At 40.3% G+C, this 19,074-nt stretch overlaps 1 protein-coding gene across 2 annotated transcripts in view; it reads left to right on the top strand.

Moving 5' to 3' along the window:
- Window positions 1–18,730, top strand: part of ITGA8 (integrin subunit alpha 8) — a 200,988-nt gene extending 182,258 nt beyond the window's left edge. Inside the window, exons 28-30 of one of the 2 annotated variants that reach the window (XM_010365605.2) lie at window positions 2,862–2,963; window positions 13,276–13,398; window positions 15,443–18,730. In XM_010365605.2, the coding sequence (XP_010363907.1) occupies window positions 2,862–2,963; window positions 13,276–13,398; window positions 15,443–15,529 (312 nt within the window). In that variant the 3' untranslated portion in view covers window positions 15,530–18,730. Of the gene's footprint in view, window positions 1–2,861; window positions 2,964–9,484; window positions 9,524–13,275; window positions 13,399–15,442 lie in introns of those variants that run through there. The other variant, XM_010365606.2, reaches the window with a different exon arrangement.
- Window positions 18,731–19,074: the final 344 nt, after the last annotated feature.

The following is a 19,074-nucleotide window of genomic DNA, read 5'->3' as shown; positions in this document are numbered from 1 at the left end:
TTATAAATGCAGAATCTGTAAGAGAGAAGCATTCCATCTAGAAAAATTTTGATGCAGAGATGCAGTTTTCAAACTATTTATCAAAGACATGACTTCAAGAGTGGTAATATTTTCTATCAATTTTTTATTGAACTTGGAGATTAAAGAAAGCTTCCTCACTGGAGGTTTGGGAGCATGGAAACACATTTGAGAATATAATTATAATCCTTACACACAGGATCTCATTACTAGAATTTCTCTTGTTTCTACCAGTGAGGATGGCAAGGAAATTAGATTGAAATCACCAGGTACACCCATGATTTTATGAGCAAAAGTTTCTGAATTGTATAAAAACACTTCTCAAACAAACAAAAATCCAACTTTTAGCTAAAATGGAAATGCTAAGAGAGAAGAGATCATTAGAATAACACCCAAAAAAGAGTTTTCCCAAATAAGTAGAGTTGTTTATTCTGGACGGTAGGAGTAGAAAGAGAGAAATGTTCAAAGATATTGTAACTTTAAGTATATAAAAGTTACATATATATAAAAGTTACATACTATATCCTGCCCTTACCATGTAGAGAAAAAAAGGGTTTATCTAATAGAGAAAAAAATTCTGCCACAGGGGAAAAAGAACTTTGTAAAAAATATTTAAGCAAAATTATTACAGTCCAACCTGTTGGACTGGACTCATGAGGCCCAACATTGGATTATAGACAGTGATGTACTGGTAGATTTTTACTAACTACTCTCTGGGAAGGAAAAAGAGCCCTGATGCATAGCATCTGCCACTGATTTCAAGTCACCACCACGATTGTCACGGAATACAGAGCTGGGAAGAGATGAGGTCCCACACCATTATGTAGAGTTTCCTCTTGCAGATACAATAGGCATAAATCACATCCTGAGCACAGATCATAGTCAAATGTAATAAAATAGCAAGCATGTGGTTTTGAGTATTTATTACGCTTTTTTTAGAAATACAATTTACTTAAGTTTACATTTGTATAATTTAAGTTGTAATAATGGCTCTGTTTGACAACCGAAACCGAAAAGTCTTGAAATCATTAACATTTGGGTCTCAAGAGCCACCAGGAGCCAGTTAGGACCCAGCACTGGGTGGAGCTAACCATTGTATCCAATAGAAGAGAGCCACAGAAGCTTCAGTTCTCCCAGCAGCCTTCCTGAGTCACTCTTAAATGTTCTAACGTTGACTTTTATCAACAGTTAATATGAGATCCAATTAAACAAAGAGAGCTTTGGCTGAGAAGCTCTGTTAAAAACACTGTTTGGCTGTAGGTCAGTGGTTCTTAACTGGGATGATTTTGTTCCCCTGGGGACACTTGGCCGTAACTACAGGCTCTTTTCTTTTCTTTCTTTTTTTTTTTTTTTTTTTTTTTTTTGAGATGGAGTCTCACTCGATTGCCCAGGCTGGAATGCAGCGGCGTGATCTCGGCTCACTGCAACCTCCACCTCCCAGGTTCAAGCAACTCTCCTGCCTCAGCCTCCTGTGTAGCTGGGATTATAGGCACCCACCACCAAGCCCGGCTAATTTTTTGTATTTTTAGTAGAGACCGGGTTTCACTCAGTTGGCCAGGCTGGTCTTGAACTCCTGACCTCATGATCTGCTCGCCTTGGCCTCCCAAAGTGCTGGGATTACAGGCGTGAGACACCACACCGGCCGGCATCTTTGATTATCACAACTGAGAGAGGGTGCTATTGGCATCTAGCCAGGGGCCAGGGACTCTGGCCAAACATCCTACAATGCAGAGGACAGGTCCCCCCACCCCCACCCCAATTCAGAATGTTGACAGTGCTTAGGCCGAGAAACCCTGCTGGGAGTCTTGTGTAATCTGTGAAATGTAATACAATTGTTTTTTTCTTTTTGAGACAGAGTTTTGATCCTGTTGCCCAGGTTGGAGTGCAGTGGCGTGCTCTCAGCTCACTGCAACCTGTGCCTCCCGGGTTCAAGCCACTTTCCTGCCTCATCCTCCTGAGTAGCTGGGATTACAGGCACCTACCACTATGCCCAGCTAATTTTTATTTTTTTTAGGATTTTTAGTAGAGACAGGGTTTCACCATGTTGGCCAAGCTGGTCTCAAACTCCTAATCTCAGGTGATCTGCCTGCCTCGGCCTCCCAAAGTGCTGGGATGACAAGCATGAGCCACCACGCCCGGCCAATACATTTCTTTATAACTTACTACCAGTTTCTCTCCTAAAACATTTCCCTCTATCTGATAAAAGTTTTGTAATCCATCATGTTTCTCCTTTGTCCTTCACTAGCAGTAACTATATTAATTCTTTGCTTGCTCCTTTTTAGGACTCTGATTTTTTGTTTTTGTTTTAACCTTATTATACACAGTCTTTTATTAATGAGACAAATTCTCCTTAGAAATAGGAAGAAGATAAATGGATGGATGGATGAATGCTTGGATAGATGGATGGATGGATGCTTGGATAGATGGAAGGATTGATGGATGCCTGGACGGATGGATGGATGCTTGGATGGACGGATGGATGGATGGATGCTTGGATGGACGGATGGATGGATGCTTGGATAGATGGATGTCTGGAAGGATGGATGGATGGATGCTTGGATGATGGATGGATGGATGGATGGATGGATGGATGGATGGATGTGGATGGATGCTTGGATGGATGGATGGATTCATGCTTAGATGCTTGGATGCGTGGATGCATGGATGTGGGTAGATGGATGAATGCTTGGATGGGAGGAAAAAGTTAAAAGAAAGAGAAAATTAAAAAGTAAGCATGAAATTTTGCCTTGAAATGCAAAACACCAAAAATAATTGGGTGGCTGCCAGTATAACTCTTAAAAACTTTATATGAAATATATTTAAATAAATACTTTTACTTTCAGAGAAAAAATGATCCCTATGCTCTTGCATCCCTGGTGTCCTTTGAAGTTAAGAAGATGCCTTATAAAGACCAGCCAGCAAAACTCCCAGAAGGAAGCATAGCAGTGAGTATCTTTAAATATATATAGGCACAAATAATGTAATTGAAATGATTGTTTTAATCACTGTCTAGCTTGTGCTAGGCTTTAGTGTTTACATTGAGTTGACAAAAATTTTCCTCTTTAGCTCACCAATTTCTTAACATTAGTCTGGAAATTTCCTAGTGCCTTTTGATCTGGTTTTTGAAATTTCAATATAAATGTCTACCCCAGAAAATTAAAGGGCAGAACTAATACCATTTTTAAATGAAGACATTTTGTTCAGAGAAATTCAGATAGCAGTTATCATTACAATTAAATCGTACTGATTCTTTCATTTTAAACAGCACGGTGAGTCAAGTAAGAAGAAGAAATTCCTTCTTAGGGAGAGTAGGCCATGGAGCAGTCGCATGGCTTTGGACAGTCATTTTTTCTTGCTATGCAAAGAACCTTAATTTTGACCTAGAAGGGAATAAAAAAGTCTGCTCTGATCTTCAATTGAATGAAATGTCCTTTTTCTTTTTTTTTGAGAAGGAGTCTCTTTCTGTTGCCCAGGCTGGAGTGCAGTGGTACGATTTGGCTCACTGCAACCATTGCCTCCCGGGTTCAAGTGATTCTTCTGCCTCAGCCTCCTGAGTAGCTGGGACTACAGGCACCTGCCACCACACCCAGCTACTTTTTGTATTTTTCATAGAGACAGGGTTTCACCATGTTGGCCAGGCTGGTCTCGAACTCCTGATCTTGTGATCTGCCCACCTCAGCCTCCCAAAGTGCTGGGATTACAGGCATGAGCCAGTGTGCCCGGCCGAAATGTCTTTATTAAAAACTGAAACTACTAAACATTACTGACACCCAAATATCTGCCACAGAACAACTCTGATCATCCTCTGCAACCCGGCAAGGCCATGCAAAGGGGATGAAGGAATAAATGACGAGACCAGCAGGCACCACCACCAAAGCTCTGCCTTTTCAGTTATTTGTGAAGGTGGTCAGAGACTTTTGAAAAACATAATGCTCCAAAAAAACAGTGTTAGAATTCCACCTTCATCCCTTGGTAGCCAGTGGATATTTCCTATCCACAGCTTGAACTCTTGGTCCCCCAGTCCTTGTTACTCAAAATGTGATTGCAGATCAATGGCATCAGCATCACCTGGGAGGTTCTTAGACCTGCAGAAACAGACCTCTCCAGATCCACTGAGTCAGAGTCTGCATTTCATCAAAATCGTCAGGGCATTCCTAGGCATGGTCAAGTTTGAGAAGCACTGCTTTGGATGGTAGATGAGTTGATACTATTGTCATCTCTTTCTAGCCTAGATCATAAACTTAATTGTAACATTGAATCTTTCTAACCTAGTCTACTTTCAGTTATCTAAATTAACCACTTGATTTGTGATTCTCTACCCTGAGAATGCAGCAGAATCATCACTCATGCAACTTAAAAAGTACATACATGCTAAGACCTCCCCGCAAATATTCAGTAGGTCTGGGATGGGACCCTGACACTGTGCTTTAAAAGTCTTATGAGGGGCAATTCTGCAGCGGAGCCAGGGTTGAGAGCTTCTAGCACAGGCAGGTGGCCTAGAGGAAAATCCAAGGTTTTCAACATAGAGTCACCTGGGCTTGATCCTGGCCCTGCCTTGCTCTAATTAGGAAACCTTTGGGAAGTCACTTTGCCTCTCTGAGACAGTCCACCACATCCACCTGATGGAATCGTTAACAAGCCCAGTAAGATTATCTGTATAAAGCTCTAGCACTGTACCTGGAACAAGTTAGTCTGAAATCTCAATAAATGAGACTAACCTCTCAAAATGTCTCCCCTTCTCTGGCTAAGTCCGGTAAGTCCAAATTGAAAACGGCAATTAAGATTTGCACAGTTGTGGGAGGATCACTTGAGCTCCGGAGTTCAAGGCTACAGTGAGCTGTGATCGTGCCCACTGCACTCAACCTGGGCAACAAAGCAAGACCTTGTCTCAAAAAAAAAGAAAAAGAAAAAAAAGGAAAGGAAAAAGAAAAGACAGATAGATATGTGCATAGTCAAAATATTTCAGTAAACTTCGGTGGTATTTAAAGCAAGCACAGCCACATCTTTCTTCATTTACACCACCTCTCTTTCTTTCCAGCGATGTCCTCTGTATTTTGGATTTATGTTCAACCTAGAAAACAGGCTTTGGGATTTTAATATAGAAGTGTCATCTAAAAATGTTCAAAGGCTTATAGCTCTAAGGGAAATAAATCTAAGTCGTTTTGTTTTTTCCAAGCACCTGTTCCCTAACAGAAACACATGTTACGGTTGATTCCATCAACAGGATTGCATCTTTCAGCGCTGGCCATAGGTGACAGCCTGCTGTTCTCAACTCATCTCAAAAGATCCACAAAATAATCTGATACATGCTTTCCCCGGCCCTGCCACCCTATTATTGAATTGCCAAAAAAAAAAAAGACTTTTTATCTGATGTAGGTGATTTACCACACCAGTTATGTAAAGGTTATTGGAAAAAGATCCAGGAACGGAAACACTTTCAAGTCTCCCATAGCTGACCAACTGGAGAAGACCTTGCCAGTGCAAAGTTAGCTATGCAGCACACAGGGAAATGCTGCCTTACTGTGGCGTGATGTGAGAGAAGAACTCTGAGTGGAGCTGGCAGACGTTGTTTTATAGTGAGCTCTTTTCAAAGGTCTTGTCATTCTTCTCTCGAAGGGAACCCAGCAGGACCAAGAGGGTGGCTCACACCTGTAATCCCAGCACTTTGGGAGGCCAAAGCAGGCAGATTGCTTCAACTCAGGAGTTTGAGATTAGCCTAGGCAACATAGTGAGACACTGCCTCTACAAACAAACAAACAACAGCAACAACAACAACAACAAAAACATAAAATTAGCAAGGCGTGGTGATGCTCGCCTATAGTCCCAACTACTCAGGAGGCTGAGGTAGGAGGATTGCTTGAGCCTGAGAGGCGGAGGTTGCCGTGAGCCGAGATCGCACCACTGCACTCCAGCCTGGGCAACAAAGCAAGACCCTGTCTCAAAAAAGGAAAAAAAAAAAAAAAAAAGCCCAGCAGAAAGGGAATTGCTTTAAGGTGGCAGAATCCATTGGAACTGGTGGTTTGAGAAGCATCAGAGCTCTGATCTGCCCCTGAGGAAAGTCATTCTTTGTTCCTTCTTCTAAATGAGACTAACTACTAATTGCTTGTTTTCCTAGACCTTTTTGTGTGATGATTAGTTTGTTCCTACTCCCTTTTCAGCATAGTCATAATTCAGCCATCTCTTCAGGCCTGTATTAGCTTTACTTATGGAAGAAAATCACAGTTCCCATTTGCTGCTTGCATAGTATCTGTGTTTGTAACAAATAAAATTCCTCATGTCATATGATGCTTGTCATGTCCAGAGACAAGGGAAAGATTGCATGATTCAAAGAAATATGCCTGAACACTGAATCATTATACTGCAACAGAAGAAATTGAAATTCAATTATTTGAACACTTTTTTGGCTCACCAGGGAACTTTGGCCTTTGCATGCCACACAAGTAACCCCCAATTCTATAATTTACATCTAGCAGAAAGTGGGATTGTCTAGTGTAATTCCAAAGGTGGTTATTACAAAATATTTCATGAAAATATTTGTTTAAAAACTCGTATATAAACTGTGAACCCATTTGGTTTTCAGAATTGTTAGCAAAACTTCAGTACCTTAATATAGAACTCTTATATTAAACAATTATTTGGAGTTGAAAGTTATGATGGGAACTGCTTGTCTCACAGGGAAGCTGTTTAAATGTTGTCAAAATGTGGGCTCAGCTAGTCCACTTCATGTGATTATTTTGTTCTAAATGGCAGTGTAGGTAGGGTGTCTTCGTATGTTTATTTAAAACATTCTTCTGACCCCACTGAAGTATGTTTACACAAGATTTTGTGATACATAAATAGAGACTGTCAACATTAATTACCGTTGCAAATACAAGGGAGCTTTTTCCTTATACTTTGGTATTTTTTGTCAAAATATACAAAAACATATCATAAATGTCCACAATAAAATGTAGGCGTATTAAAGGTTTATTTATGGTCTTTCTTCCATAATAAAAAACAACAAGATTTACGACATGATGAAGGTAAGATTAAATGTTCCCTACTTAGAATCATTTTAAGAAAATCTAAACCACTTACAATTTATGAATACTACTTTCTAAAATTGCAGATAATTATAATAAAGTGATTTGTTAAACTTACTTAAAGCTATTTTTAAAATAGCTAGAAGTTCTTGATAAATAAAACTGTATTAAAATATTTTATTGACTAGCTGGCACAAGATTGAATAGTTTTTCCTAAATTTAAGTACTCCAATTACTCAACATGAAACTTCTTTCTTAAAGCAATTGAAATATCTCATCACAAGCCCCTGTGCCGAAAGTAAACCTTTAGTCCTAAATATGCTTTGTCTTCTGCCCTGAGTCTACCAAGAATCTTATAATGGGCCAGATGTGGTGGCTCATACCTGTAATCCCAGCACTTTGGGAGGCCAAGGTGGGTGGATCACCTGAGGTTGGAAGTTTGAGACCAGCCTGACCAACATGGTGAAAGCCCATCTCTACTAAAAACACAAAATTAGCCGGGCACAGTGGCTCATGCCTGTAATCCCAGCTACTCAGGAGGCTGAGGCAGGAGAATCTCTTGAACCTGGGAGACGGAGGTTGCGATAAGCCGAGATCACAAGATTGCACTCCAGCCTGGGCAACAAGAGCAAAACTCCGTCTCGGAAAAAAAAAAAAAAAAAATCTTATAATGAAAGACTTGGGTAGTTCAGGCCATCTCACCATTGTGTGAAATTATACAGAATGTTCTAGAACTATGCAGTCCAGGATGGTAGCTACTTGGCTAGTGGAACTGAAGAACTTGTGATTTTATTTCATTTTCACACATTTCAATGTAAACTTAAGAACTGAAGCAGTAGATAGTATTTTTTCCATTAAACACAGTTGTATTACTTTCATAGGACTACATTTCACTTTAACCATTAAAAATTTAGTAATTGTTATGTGCTGCAAATGTGAAATACACATTGATTTTGGAGACTTAGTAAAAAAATGTAAATTATGAGTATTTTCATATGAATTACATATTAAAATGATAATCGTTTCATCATGAATAAATAATTAGATGATTCATAATAAATAACCAATTACATGTTGAAAGGGTAATAGTTTTATCATTAATAAATAATAGTTGATATTTAGGGTTAGATAAAATATGTTATGAAAATTAACATCCTCTGCTTGTTTTCACTCCTTTTTTTTTTTTTTGAGACAGAGTTTCGATCTTGTCACCCAAGTTGGAGTGCAGTGGCACTATGATGTCAGCTCACTGCAACCTCCGCTTCCCAGGTTCAAGTGATTCTCCTACCTCAGCCTCCCAAGTAGGTGAGATTACAGATGTGTGCCACCACACCTGGCTAATTTTATATTTTTAGTAGAGACGAGGTTTCATCATGTTGGCCAGGCTGGTCTCGAATTCCTGACCTCAGGTGATCCGCTCGCCTAGGCCTCCCAAAGTGCTGGGATTATAGGCATGAGTCACTGTGCCTGGACCTTTACTCCTTGTAATGTGGCTATTAGAACATTTTATATTACGCTTGTGACTTGCAGTGTATTTCTATTGGGCAGTGCTGATTAAGGGCGAGGTTACGTCTTGAAGCTGATAATACCTACAGAACTTCAGAGAACACAGGGTGTTTAATAAATATTATTTGAAATGAGCCCAGGCATGGTGGTACATGCCTGTAGTCCTAGCTACTCAAGAGGCTGAGGCAGGAGGATTGCTTGAGCCCAGAAGTTGGAGGCTGCAGTGAGCTATGATCATGCTACTGCACTCCAGTTTAGGCAACAGAGTGAGACTCTGTCTCCAAAAATAAATAAATATTATTTGAAATGAATGAAAGATTCTTTGTATATGTCAGTGTTTAGTCATGAGAAATTCTACCATTTGTGACTTATTTTTCCTCATTATTTATTATCTAATGGCTACTTCTATCTAAGCTTCCTGTAGGCTTGTCAAAATGAGCTGTGAGACAAATATAGATATTAGAAACAACAAAGTTTTGGTGTTTGTCAACATTTTCTTTCTTGCCCAAGCTTTCCCCAGAACTAGACTGCAATCCCACAGCACTAACACATATTTAAAAAAAACTTTGGTCCTGTAAAAGTGATCAGTTAAGTCATCTTCTCTTAAGCTTGCCTGTGCGGTCAAGTCTCTAGTTTATACAGAGCATGGAGTTTCAGGAAAAGCTTTGCTTTACTGGTTTCCACCTGCACATGGGATTCCCCACTGCCATTTACTGATTTAGAGACATGACCATGTCACATGACTCCCCATTGCTCCATTCCCAGAAGAACCTCTCTTGCCGAGACATATATGTGACTCTTCTAATGATGTGTGCAGAGGCAAGGACAAGGTTGCCTGATTCGGAGAAATATGTCTGAACATTGAATCATTTCAGTGCAGCAAAAAAAAATTATTCAGTTATTTGAATAATTACCTTTGGCTCCTTGTCTCTTTCCAGTAAGAGTCAGCATCTCCTCTGCACTGGACACCAGATGAAATGCCCTGGGTTGCTGTTGTTGGTTTTCTATATTTCCACTGTTGTTACTGTAGTGACTTCTGGACTACGCTGCAAAAGCCTACATAAGTTTAGCAAAGCATCAAGGGTGAAGGAAGGTCTCTGCAGCTGCACCCATTTTAGACTGAGAAGATTGGGCAGTCTCGGTATCATATGGACATCCTACAGTTAAAAGAACCAGGAAAGCAGAAAGCAGGCATGGGAGGAGAGTCACTCAGAGGTTGCCTTCTTTTAAAACTCTGTGTATTCCTTTCTGCTAATGAATTGCATAGGATGACATGTAGGAAATGTATATGGTATTCATAATCGTAACATCAGAGAAAAGGTATGAAGTGTTTTTTGTTTTTTCGTTTTGTTTTGTTTGAGACAGAGTCTGCTCTGTTGCTCAGACTGGAGTGCAGTGGTGCGATCTTGGTTCACTGCAACCTCTGCCTCCCGGGTTCAAGTGATTCTCCTGCCTCAGCCTCCTGAGTAGCTGGGACTACAGGTGTGCACCACCACCACTACCACAACTGGCTAATTTTTTTTTTTTTTTTTTTTTTTTTTTGTATTTTTAGTAGAGACAGGATTTCACCATGTTGGCCAGGCTGGTCTCGAACTCCTGACCTCAAGTGATCCACCTGTCTCAGCCTCCCAAAGTGCTGGGATTACAGGCATGAGCCACCGCGCCTGGCCCAAAGTGGTATTTTTTTTAAAACAAATTTAATGTTACTGGAAGCAGACCGGCAACAGTTTTGATGATGAGAATTTCAGAATTTGGGAACTGAAAGGGAATTTCCGAATTTGTGATCACTGCATGGGGATCATCTTCCCACAGACTTTTTAAAGACCCTGTTTTCAGGCTCTTTGGGAGCAAATGTAAACAAAAAGCCAGTAAGTTCTGTAACTATCCCTATAAAGTTGTTCTCTGCTTCAAAAGACCCTAAGAAGCATATCCTCATCAATTTCACACTTTCATTGTACTTTTTCATCACTGCTACAAAAAAAAAAAAAAACTTCAAATGTCTTTACTAGCTCTTTGTAAGTGACCTTCTCTGCTTATTTCTATAGATACACCAGATTTATAGATGATACATCAAAACCTGCAATAACCAAGTGGCAAAGTCACCTAGCAAAGTACTCAGTGGGTATCCACTAAGCCCATTCCATTTCTTTTTATTAAGCTAACAATTTGAAGAGCCTCTATTTCAACTCCTTTAGCATGTTTTGTGTTTTCTCTAACTTATAAAACTTGAACTCTTTTCTGTTTAACATAAAATAGTAGGCAGCAAATTAAGATACTAATTATTTTTTTTCTGAGACTGAGCCTGGCTCTGTCACCCAGGCTGGAGTGCAGTGGCACCATCTTGGCTCACTGCAATGCAACCTCCACCTCCCGGGTTCAGGCGATTCTCCTGCCTCATCCTCCCGAGTGGCTGAGATTACAGGCACCTGCCACCACACCTGGCTAATTTTCATATTTTTAGGAGAGACGGGGTTTCACATTGCCCAGGCTGGTCTCAAACTCCTGACTTCAGGTGACCCACCTGCCTTGGCCTCCCAAAGTGCTGGGATTACAGGCATAAGCCACTGTGCCCAGCCTTAAGGTATTAATTAGGTAAACCAGGAGAGGAAAGATCCATTGCCTGTCTCACCCTGAATTACCTATTAGAAAATTTTGGTGAGCTCTGACACATGCTCAAAATAGGGACTAAAACTATATTGTGTCCTCAATGGACTTGGGGGTTATGAGAAAGTAACATTTACATGAAACCTCGGAAGTTTCCATGGCTCCAGATTTCTCTCTCCTGGGGTCATTATAACTGGCCTGTGAGTAGATGATCACTACTGTCCCTTTCAGTTCCAAAATTCTGAAATTCTCATTATCAAAACTGTGTAAGTCCACTTCAAGCAATGTTAAGTTCATCTTAAAATACCACTTCATACCCCTTCTCTGAGTACAGTAAAATATTTGGATTCAGCAGTAATTTCATACATGTCATCAGGTGTAATTAAAGAATGGTACATAAAAAGAGAAATAATCTAGTTCTTGATTTGCTCATGTAGCTGTGTACATGCAAAGAATTATTTTCAATTGAAAAATAATTATACAAATTTGTGGAGTACATGGGATATTTTGAAACACACATGAACATAATGTATAGTGATCAAATCAGGGTATTTAGGATATCTATTGTCTCAAACATTTATTGTTTCTTTGTATTGGGAACATTTCAAATTTCTTCTAACTATTTTTAGACAATAAATTATTGTTAATTAGAATCACCCCACTGTGTTACTGAACACTAGAATGTATCCCTTCTACCTGACTGTATGTTTGTCAGTCAACCTCTCTTCATCCAGCCCTCCCCACCCTATGCCAGCTTCTGGTTACTGCAATTCTACTCTCTACCTCCATGAGATCCACTTTTTTAGCTCCCATGTATGAATGAGAATGTGTAATATTTGTCTTAGATCATTTCAGAAAAAATTATTTAGGCTGCAGCATCCAGGTGGCATTGCAACCACGGTGGGTCTTTGAAATGGATTTCTTCAACATATGAACTATGTGTCTTGTCTTTAAACAGCGGTGAGCAGGGTGTACGTAATGTCACCGTGGTGATGGACTGTCATGCTTCACACTGATGTGTCAGATAAAATAAGGATAAGATGAAATAATGCCTAGCGAGGAAAATTAACAGGCATAGGAAGAAAATGTAATGATGAGTAGGTTGAGGCCAGCCTTTTTCTCATGAAGAACATCTGTCACATCCTTGGCATGTTCCTGTCAAGGTGGAATGACTCCCTCCCTATCTTATTCCTCTGTCGATTCCTTTATTAGTGTAGATATAAATGACATTTGGGGCTGGAGAATCAAATGAATTGAGTCATCAGTGTCTGCTGCATGGGGGATGCACATCAAGAAGGAAGGAGCAATAAAAACCAAGACAAGCTGAGAAGGGCACCATCAGGGTGCTCAACTCTAGTTAAGAAGACAGAAGCGGCTGGGCACAGTGGCTCACACCTGTAATCCCAGCACTTTGGGAGGCCCAGGTGGGTGGATCACTTGAGGTCAGTTCTAGACCAGCCTGGCCAGAATGGTGAAACCACGTCTCTACTAAAAATACAAAAAAAAAAAAAAAAAAAAACACTCGGGTGTGGTGGCACATGCCTATAACCCCAGCTACTGGGGAGGCTGAGGCACGAGAATCACTTGAACCTGGGAGGTGGAAGTTGCAGTGAGCCAAGATCATGCCACTGCACTCCAGCCTGGGAGACAGAGTGTCACTCCACTCCAAGTGTCACCTCTCCAAGGATTCATGGTTATTCACAAGCTTACCTCTCTCAGTGAGGCTAGCTGAGTTCTAAGGAGACACATGGTCGACAGACTCATTCAGTTTTTTAGTGGGTCTACTTTTTGCCATTGTTCCCGTAGAAGGTACAACCCAAGTTATGGCCATTCCTTTCCAACTTGTTGATTCCTGACCCACTCAATTCTATTCTAGGGTTTTTGTGACTTGAAGCCACCCACCCACCAAATCTCTCATTAGAATTTTACAGAACGAAGCAGATCTGAGAACGCGCTAGCTTTTAAGAGTTCATGTTCTAGTGCTACTTTTCAAATATCCCCTAGATAATTTCAGTTGTCATATGGATCCTTTCAGATCAACTTCCAGTATTGTATTGGTAATTACTATTTTATTTCACCAAATAGTTTCCCCATTAGAGCTCATTTGCTTTGTTTTCCATTTCAGATTAAGACATCAGTTATTTGGGCAACTCCGAATGTTTCCTTCTCAATCCCATTATGGGTAATAATACTAGCAATACTTCTTGGATTGTTGGTTCTGGCCATTTTAACCTTAGCTTTATGGAAGGTAAGTTGATTTACTTTATTTTCCTTTTAAACTAGAGGGGCTGTTGAGGGAATTTAGGGGGATATAGTTAGGGATTTTAAAAGACAATTATGGAGGCATTTTTGGAAATTTTGAACAGTCTGAAGGATATAAAGGGAAAATCATGTCTTGTTTGCTTTGGCATACTTAATATGTTTATATAGCTGACATTTAAGATGACTGGAGGTGCTTAGTGTTGCTTTCATCTTGAGATTTCTTGTAAATAAATATATAGAGAGTTAGGCTGTATTAACTAAGACCTGTGATCTTTTTTCCAGTATGCTTAGAGTGATAATATTCTAATGGAGACTTCTTTTTCTTGTTTAATTAACCAAGATCGTAAGCTTTTTATTGACATGGCCCTATCATCAATCCTTTGAGATTTTTTATAAGCACTATGCAGATGCAATTAATATAGGTCAATTCTGATTTTTTATTTCAGCTATTAACGAGGCCAAATAGATCGTGCATGTCATAGGATGCTTGTGCTTGGTTTTTCATCTTGCCAATTAGCTTGTCTCCATTGGGAAGCCTGAACTTAGTCTTTGATGTGTTTTACTGAGGTTTGTTCTAAAAGCCCACAATAGGAATTAATTTCTGGCCCCTAAACAATTGCCAGGTTTCACAGAGCCTTCCATTCCAAAATGGAAATGACGTCCCAGTTACATGACTATAGAGTAATTAACCCAGTCACATCTTTTATAACTGTGTGGTGTTCCCTAAAATCATAGTGCATTTTTATTTTGAAACAATATGCAGCATGGCTAATAGACATATAAACTGAGAAAACCTTGACTTTGAGTTAAGTAATAGCGTTTCTGATAATTATCAGCTGTTTGTGCCATCCTACACCCACGTGGTCTATGACATACCTTTAGAATGGACTTTTGTGTTGTTCTGTCACTCATGGTAACTGTATTTCCAATGAGTATAAGACACAATCATGTGTGCCAATTGACAGGATATTCCAGTAGCTCTGGGAAAGAGAGATGACTCAATGTCTATAAGCCAAACCCAGTTAATTGGCTTCCAACATGAGAAACAGAAGAAAAAATTGAGGTTCCAGGTGTCTAGGAAAAAATATAGTTTGCTTGGCAAAGTACTAATTTGACACTGAAGAGGAGGAAAATTCTAGAGTCACCTCCTCCTTGAGTTGCTGGCTAATCTTTGGAAAGTCACGAAGATTCTGTGCCTACCTGGTTCTGGCATTGAAATAAATGACAAATCGATTCTCCCTCTATATATGCTTTCTGTTCCACCAAGCACGGAGGGATGTGTGGCCATCTCTTCACTTCTTCCTATAATCCATCCCAAAGCAGCCGACAGGATTCTTTAGGAGACAATCTCCCTTTCCTGGTCAGTAGTTAGTGCTTCTGCTCCAGTAAGCATGTGGGAAATCCTTGGGACACATTCCTGTGATCTCGGGAAAGTATCCAAGGTCCATAAGTGGTTTGTATGAAAGGGACATCTTCTACTGCAACTGCAGGGCAGGAGAAAGGGTGTGAGCACTCTGCCCTCCTGCTCACCTTGCCCTATGCAATAAACTCTCTACAAGTAACAAACACTCTGCTCACGCCTCCTAATTTGGAGAAATGAACTGATTATATGCACAGAGCTCCAGGCTCCTTCGAAAATACATAAAGGGCCAGGCATGGTGGCTCACGCCTATAATCCCAGCACTTTGGGAAGTCGAGGCAGATGGATCACTTGAGGTCAGGAGTTCAACACCAGCCTGGCCACATAGCAAAACCTTGTCTCTCCTAAAAATACAAACATTAGCTGGGTGTGGTGGTGCAGGCCTGTAATCCCAGCTACTCTGGAGGCTGAGGCAGGAGAATCGCTTGAACCAGGAGGTGGAGGTTGCAGTGAGCCAAGATCACGCCACTGCACTCCAGCTTGGGGGATAGAGAGCAAGACTCTGTTTCAAAAAAAAGAAAAAAAATACATAAAGTGAAAATTCTTTGAATGAGGGGTTTCACAGGTTCCCAGAATGACGTGATTTTATAGCCCACCTTTCCCTTTACAGTGTGGATTCTTTGACAGAGCCAGACCTCCTCAGGAGGACATGACCGACAGGGAACAGCTGACAAATGACAAGACCCCCGAGGCATGACAAGAAAAAAAAAGACCAAAGACCTCAAACACGGGTCCTGTTCAAAGAAAAAGAACATGAAGGTTAAAAATCAAGGCTTTCTGATACCTGACAGTCACCCAGGAAATGGAGGGGACCCTGGAAACATCACCTCATCTACACCACACTTTGGAGAAATTGTCATGGGTGCCCACTGAGCCCTGCTGGAAAAGGAAACACCAACGCTGGAGAAGCCATCGGCAATTGTGGAAGATTTTCTTTTGCTTTAATCGTTCTGTACTTGGCAGACACTTTGAAATGGGTATGGGAACGTAAGTTGCAGTCCAGATCAATCCAGCATAAGTTGCAGAGATGAAATGTCTGAATCACGATAGAATTTACAAGGTGAACTAAGGTGAAATGACTGAATTACTATAGAACTTAGAACTAAGACCGCACCGTCCAACACTACTGTATCCAATGGAACATTTGACACCTCCCTATGGAAAAGAAACATTTCTAAGGACATTGTGGCTCAGGGAGACAAGTAATATGTTGTTGGTACTGTGAAAGTACTTTTGAAAAGACAAAAATAATCTTGTGAGTGAGGGTGAAAATTTATTTATTTATTCTCCATATCTCTAGGTTGAGAATCTGTCATCTAGAGAATTTGGAAATTAAGATTTGGTTGGCTAGTTTTCAAAATCACTCACTCAGTTTCCTCTTAACAACCACCGTGTGCAGATAACTCATTTAGCAGAGCTTCTTCAGAATTTAGACAGTGCTAAGGAAAGGAAGACTGGCATTAGGAATCAGTTCTATTTAATACCTTGCTGCCTTCGATCTGAAATTCCTTTCATTCACATTATCCAGAGACTCACATCTGCTTAATTTAGCTTTGCAAGATGTTGCATTTATATTTCCTTGTATATCTTTCCATTGACTTTGTTAATACATGAATTTCATGACTTAGTTAATACATGAACTCTCTACCCTTTGGAGTGTTTAAAAGTAATGGTAAAATGTCTAGAGTTCATTAATTAAAAAGGAATTTAACAATATGGGTAAACATTATTTTTAATGTCTGTAAGAAGCAACACTTCTTACAGATATTTAGCTTGGGATTAAATACCTATTTTTCCTGCTATGCCTTGTACTTGTATACACAGAGAAAATATGTTGACTATAACTTAGACAAAACATAACATTATACAGGCATGAGCCAAACTGGGAAAACTGATTCCTAAAGATTTTATTTAAAATTGCTTATTTCAACTTTATTACTTATTTTTACTGCTAATCCTTATAATATGTAACTTTGGAGAATAATCTTTTATTTAAGCTATTTTCCCATCATCTTGAATTTAACCATCACAAATTTTTTTATGTTTAAAACTCTTGTAAATAATTCATAATCATGTAATATTATCATTTTTGAAGTAAAATTGACCAGCCAAATGTATAGGTAGTCTGCACAATTTTGTATCCTTTTTTAATAATGAAAAATTACTATGAAGAAATACTGAACAAATTTTTATGTGCAATATTTTATAGACCTATGTATCTGAAGCATGTTTACACTGGCGTTATTTTTTTTAATTAATTTCCTAAACGTTAAGTATGATAGAACAAGCTGACCCAAATCCTTAAGTTTACAAAGCTGTTGGAAAACTTTGTGTCCCGATTTCAACAATCACGCTTTATTTGAAAGATGAGCCAAGCTCACAGACACTAAATTTTATGTCATGCCATAACCTGGAGAGGAGCCATTTGGCTACAGCTGCGGAACTTCATTGAGGAGCAAATGAAAGGCACATGGACGAGCGCACTGGTGCCGTTCATGTTCTTCCTGCCTTTGAATTGAATACTGTCCTGGTAGCAGTTTCGGGTCTGTCAGGAGCTCAAAGCTGGTTTGTGTGGCTGACTATGGATGAGCACCGAACTTGCCTCAAAGAATTTAAGGGGTGTCCACACCAGCTTCTGGGGGTCCTTGGTGTTAGTCCTCCAGGTAGAGCCAGTTTTACAAGTAGGTGGCCATCTATAGGATATGATATGAGCGATGGCAGACGGCTTTCTCTGTCTCCAGGTAATGCCTTGACTCTGGTGATCCTGGCTGATCTGTGACCAATAAAGATTAGCTCCTCGGGATTTGGGGTCCTAAAAGATCCCTGAAAAAATGCACCCCTTGTCTTTAAGCCAGTATTTGTGAAGGAACTGAGAACTCTTAGGGCTACATAAACAGAGACCCCTGTTGAGATAGTTTATGCGGATACCTGGGAGGAACTAGAGATGCCGGGAGGAAGACTGAGACGCAGAATGAAGCAAGGCACGAAGGCTCCAAAGTGAACTGCACCATCCCAGAGTCTCAGCCAAGATGGCCCCTTTCCAGGGGGACGGGCACCTTCCACCTGCCCACAGGCACTGCGACCTATGGGAATTGCAGAAGGCTGCTGCGCACAGTACGCGTGCGCGCAAGCGCAATGGCCCTCTGCCCTTTAGAATATGGAAGCAAAGTCCTGGCGCGTTGGCTCGCGACTGTAATCCCAACACTTTGGGAAGCCGAGATGGGCAGACCACCTGAGGTCAGGAGTCCGAGACCAGCCTGGCCAACATGGCGAAAACCCGTCTCTACTAAATATACAAAAATTAGCTGGGCATGGTGGCAGTTGCCTGTAATCCCAGCTACCTGGGAGGCTGAGGCAGAGAGAGAATCACTTGAACCCAGGAGGCGGAGGTTGCAGTGAGCTGAGATTGCGCCACTGCACTCCAGCCTGGGTGATAGAGCAAGACTCTGTCTCAAAAATAAATAAATAAATAAATAAAATATGGAAGCAAATGGAGGAGGGGAGGAAACTGAGGTCAGGCAAAACTTCCAGCAATCAGTTCTGCCCGGAGAACATACTGACGACAGAGAACACACAGAGTTTATCTGCTTCTAGTTAGAGCATTGCCGATTGCCTTCATAATTCATAACGTGCTATTCTCCTCTGAGGGTCTATCTGTATTCCTCTTCAAATAATTCCCTTTTTAAATTCTTGTCGCTGGGTTTTAAGACACAAGAATAAGGGCAAATTAAGTGTTATAAACTTGGAGATTTTTATACAAAAAATAATATGTACTAGTCACCACTGAAACTGCATTCTTAGAACTCAACTCTTATTTTATTTAAATATATGTGTAGATATCTGTGAAGATTTTCATGTACCTATTTACCTTGTCACTAATAAAATTAAAACTGAAAGATACGATGGCATAATTCTGGTTTATTTCACATGTGACATAAGCTTCCCTATTGTGGCCAGACATCAGAGGTTTCTGTCTCTACATCTTAATTCCTTATTAGAAAAACATTTAACATTGGGAGAAATTTAATAGAGCAAAAATGCAGTGCTCCCTGAGAGGATGAAAACGTTCTGCTTAGATTTCAGTGATGTTTGTATTAGACTACGTGAGTGGCCAGACGCAGTGGCTCACTCCTGTATTCCCAGCACTTTGGGAGGCCAAGGCGGCGAATCATGAGGTCAGGAGTTTGAGACCAGCCTGACCATGGTGAAACCCCGTCTCTACTAAAAATACAAAAATTAGCC

The sequence above is a fragment of the Rhinopithecus roxellana genome, chromosome 11 (assembly GCF_007565055.1).
Source record: "Rhinopithecus roxellana isolate Shanxi Qingling chromosome 11, ASM756505v1, whole genome shotgun sequence".
Lineage (NCBI taxonomy): Eukaryota > Metazoa > Chordata > Mammalia > Primates > Cercopithecidae > Rhinopithecus > Rhinopithecus roxellana.
The sequence above is the reverse complement of the archived record's forward strand: the minus strand, read 5'-3'. Positions and strand labels throughout refer to the sequence as shown.